At 28.0% G+C, this 5,000-nt stretch overlaps 1 protein-coding gene and 1 pseudogene across 1 annotated transcript in view; both read left to right on the forward strand.

Annotated features, from left to right (window-relative positions):
* LOC147471386 (uncharacterized) overlaps positions 1 to 972 on the forward strand; it is a 1,366-nt gene extending 394 nt beyond the window's left edge. Inside the window, exon 2 of the mRNA XM_086540090.1 lies at positions 251 to 972. Coding sequence (XP_086396216.1) covers positions 251 to 922 — 672 coding nt within the window. The 3' untranslated portion in view covers positions 923 to 972. The remainder of the gene's footprint in view (positions 1 to 250) is intronic.
* A 3,148-nt stretch (positions 973 to 4,120) lies between these two features.
* Positions 4,121 to 4,638, forward strand: LOC147471387 (uncharacterized; annotated as a pseudogene).
* The last annotated feature ends 362 nt before the right edge of the window (positions 4,639 to 5,000 follow it).

The following is a 5,000-nucleotide window of genomic DNA, read 5'->3' on the forward strand; positions in this document are numbered from 1 at the left end:
TATATATATACATATGTAAATATGTCTATGTATATACAAAAATATCTATAGTTATCTCTCTATATATGTACACACACACCATATACATACACATATATATATATATTTTTTTTTTCTTATTTACTTCATAAATAATCAGATAAACTTACATAAACTGTTTTGATATACCACACAAAGCATATCTCTCTCTCTATACATATACTTAATAGATTATCACAGTAAACCTGTATCTGCATGCATTCATTCCCAGATCGCTGTATTGTTGGTTGCTTGCGTGGCAGCAGAGCAGAAGCGCGAAGCTGAGCCTTCGTACCGCCACGGTGTCGGCTTTCCCCTTCCTTACGGTGTTGTTGGCGGTCACCACTATGGCGTCGGGTATGGACACGCAGCCATAGCTCACCATCCGTATGGTGGTCACTCGTATGTCCAGAGCTACAGCCACAACCTTCACAAACGCGAAGCTGATCCTGGTTACACCCACCCAGCATATGGTTACGGACATGGTCGGGGAATCGGTTATGGAATCGGTCATTCCTATGGATACGGACCTGCTGTAGCTCACCACCCTTATGGCGGTCACTCGTATGTCCAGAGCTACAGCCACAATCTTCATAAACGCGAAGCTGATCCTGGTTACACCCACCCAGCATATGGTTACGGATATGGTCGGGGAATCGGTTATGGAATCGGTCATACCTATGGATATGGCCCAGCCGTAGCTCACCACCCTTATGGTGGTCTCTCCTTTAGCCAATCTTACAACCATGTCCTTCACAAGCGCGACGCTGATCCTTCCTATGGTCTTAGTCATGGTCACAGAGGGTCTGCCTACGGATACACCAGTTCCGTCAGCCATCCAGGATACGGTTATTCCTACCAGCAGAACCATGGTGTTGTTTCCCCTTATTATTTTGATTACTAGCTTCATACCTTTAAAAGATGAAATATACTGAGAAACATAAATAAATAAAAGTGTTTTATGTTATCCTTTTTATATACATGCTCTCCAAGATCAGTAACTAATGTGCTCGAGTGTATATATACATATACATGTTTACATATATGAATATATGAATATAAACACGCATGCGTGTAATATATATACATATATATAAACATATATGGATAGATAGATATGTATATATACATATATACTTATATATATGTATATATATATATATATATATATATATATATATATATATATATATATACATACATATACCTATTAGATGGTTCTGAATATGGTCTAGGAATCGATTATGGAACGCTTGTAATACACACACATATATATGTGTGTGTATATATATATGTATATATATATATATATATATATATATATGTATGTATGTATGTATGTATATCTACATTTATATATGCATATAACCACACATGTGTGTATTTGATACAATTTATACATAATATATATATATTCATATATATAATTATAAACATACACATGTGTGTTTAATAAAAATGTATGTATATATTTATATAGGTATATGTATATGTATATTAGTTCGTATATGTAATTAAGTATATGCATATATGTCAATATAGATATATATGTATTTATATATATATACATATATATGCGTATATGTGTGCAATATATATTCATATATATATATATATATATATATATATATATATATATATATATATATACATATATATATGCATATACATATATTTATACATCTATCAATCTATATATGCATATACATAGATTCATATATGTAAATATATAAGTAAACGTATTATACATCTATGTATATATATACATACATATATATACATATATATATATATATATATATATATATATATATATATATATATATATATATATATATATATATATGTGTGTGTGTGTGTGTGTGTGTGTGTGTGTGTGTGTATTCACAAATATTTATTTGTATGCATATAAACACATGTGTGTTAAATATGTTTACATAAATGTATATATATATATTTATATACGTATATAGATAGATAGATAAATAGATATGTAATTATATATGTAATTATCAACATATTCATAAATGTTTGATGTAATGTATATATATATATAATTATATATATATATATGTATTTTTCTGTATATATAATTATATTTCCATAAATATATACATGTATATGTTTGTGTATATGTATTTATAGATATATATGTATGTATATATATATATATATATATATATATATATATATATATCTATGTGTGTGTGTGTGTGTGTGTGTGTGTGTGTGTGTGTGTGTGTGTATGTGTGTTTTTTATATATATATATATATGCATATATATATATATATATATATATATATATATATATATATATATATATATACATATATGTTATATATATGTATACATATATATACATAAATATATAAATACGGTTGTGATATATTCTTATATCTTTATAAATATCTATATCTATCTATCTTTATAAATCTATGTACATACATATATATATACATTCGTATGTGTGTAATACATATACATTTGTATGAATATCTATCTGTCTATCTATCTATCTATCTATCTATCTATATATATATATATATATATATATATATATATATATATAAATATGTATATATGTGTGTGTATGCAGGTATATATATTTATACATACTCACATACATATATACATATGTATATATATACATATATATGTATATATGTATGTATATACATATACATATATATGTGTGTTTAAATATATAGAAATATTTATTTTTATATACACGTATATTATATATATATATATATAATATATATATATATATATATATATATATATAATATACATATATATGTATATATGTATATATATAAAGAAATATATATGTATATATAAATAAATGTATATATAAATATATATATATATATATATATATATATATATATATATATATATATATATATGTGTGTGTGTGTGTGTGTGTGTGTGTGTGTGTATGAGCATGCACGCACATATACATACCCATGCGTGACTGAATTCAGTTTGAAAAACTGATAGAGGAAAATTCGTACGAAGACAATATTCTTATCTTGGCACACCAGAAATCGGAATATAATGAAATGTGAACACAACGAATAGCTGACATGTAGATCTGCAATCGCCAGTATTATATTTATCAGTAAAAAAAGAAAAGAAAAACTCGTTACACCTCTTCTGTTTTTGGTTGTATACATTAAGATATTGTAATACGATTATATATATATATATATATANATATATANATATANATATATATATATTTATATATATACATAAGCTCATGCTCCAACGAGACTGTAATCGAAGTGGAGGGAATGTAAGTGCATGTCAATCAAGTGGCATACATTCAATCACCCAAGGAAAGGCAACTTAGCATACTAATGGGGACAATACAAACACTAGAATTGGAAAGGAGAAAAAAAAGAGTCGTACAGGAATGTAACATTTATATATACATATATATATACATATATACATATATATACATATATAAATAAACACATATATACATACATACATATGTATATATGTATATTTATACATATATATACATATATGTGTGTGTATGTGTGTGTTTGTTTATGTATAAATGTATGTACATATGTAAAATATGAATATGCACATTACCTGATATAGGATATGTATGAATATATACATAATATATGTATATACATATATGTGTAAAAATAAAATAATATTTATACACATATAAATGTATATACATTTAAAGATACAAATATATATATATATATATATATATATACATATATATGCATATTATACATATATATATGCATATATATATATGCACACATACGCATGTAAACACACTCATTCACACATATCTATGTATATGCGCATATATATATGAATCTCTATACATTCATAAATATATATCTATATGTATGTATATATACATATATATATTATATATATATATATATATATATCGGTATTTATTACGGATTTAAAATGACTGATAGAATTTTCGCACTATAAGTGCGGTTAATCTGGCATTAAGAAAGCTCATAAATAAGGTCAATCACAGTGTAGGACGTAGCTTACGACGTGGACCTTTAGGAGGCGTTTTCCTGCCTTCACTCTATGAAATTCACCATGAAGGCTTTGGTAAGGCATTATTTTCGTTATCTAACAGACACAATGAAATAATGTTATGAATACCCTCATATGTTTTGAAGATCTAGATGCTTAGGAAATGTGAAATGCACAGATCTCTGTATTGTTGGTTGCTTGCGTGGCAGCAGAGCAGAAGCGCGAAGCTGAGCCTTCGTACCGCCACGGTGTCGGCTTTCCCCTTCCTTACGGTGCTGTTGGCGGTCACCACTATGGCGTCGGGTATGGACACGCAGCCATAGCTCACCATCCGTATGGCGGTCACTTGTATGTCCAGAGCTACAGCCACAACCTTCACAAGCAAGAAGCTGATCCTATTTACACCTACCCAGCATTTGCTTTCGGATATTGTCGAGGAATCGGTAACTCACCACCCTTATGGCGGTGTCTCCTTCAGTCGATCATATAACCATGTTCTCCACAAGCGCGACGCTGACTCTTCCTATAGTCTTAGTCATTGTCACAGAGGGTCTGTCTATGGATACACCATGGGTCTATGAGTGTGCGTGTAATATATTTGCGTATATATATATTTACATATACATATATGTGTGTGCGTGTAATATGTTTGCGTATATATGTACATATATACATATATATACATATATTGGCGTGTAACAATATATGCATATGTATGCATATGTATATACACAAATTTAATTGTGTGCATATATAAATTCATATATATATTTCTATCTATCTATATATGTATATATACTGGGAAAATTAATAGACAATTCTGGCCATTCAACTGATTTATTCACATTTTTATTGACAGAAGGAAATTTTTAGACAGTAAATATGTTTTATTGTTTTTTCTTTATACATGTATCATCTCAGTATTTTGTGGGACCTCCTTTAG

Source organism: Penaeus japonicus, unplaced genomic scaffold, assembly GCF_977035675.1.
Source record: "Penaeus japonicus unplaced genomic scaffold, GWHDUDI00000001_assembly GWHDUDI00000009, whole genome shotgun sequence".
Classification (NCBI taxonomy): Eukaryota; Metazoa; Arthropoda; class Malacostraca; order Decapoda; family Penaeidae; genus Penaeus; species Penaeus japonicus.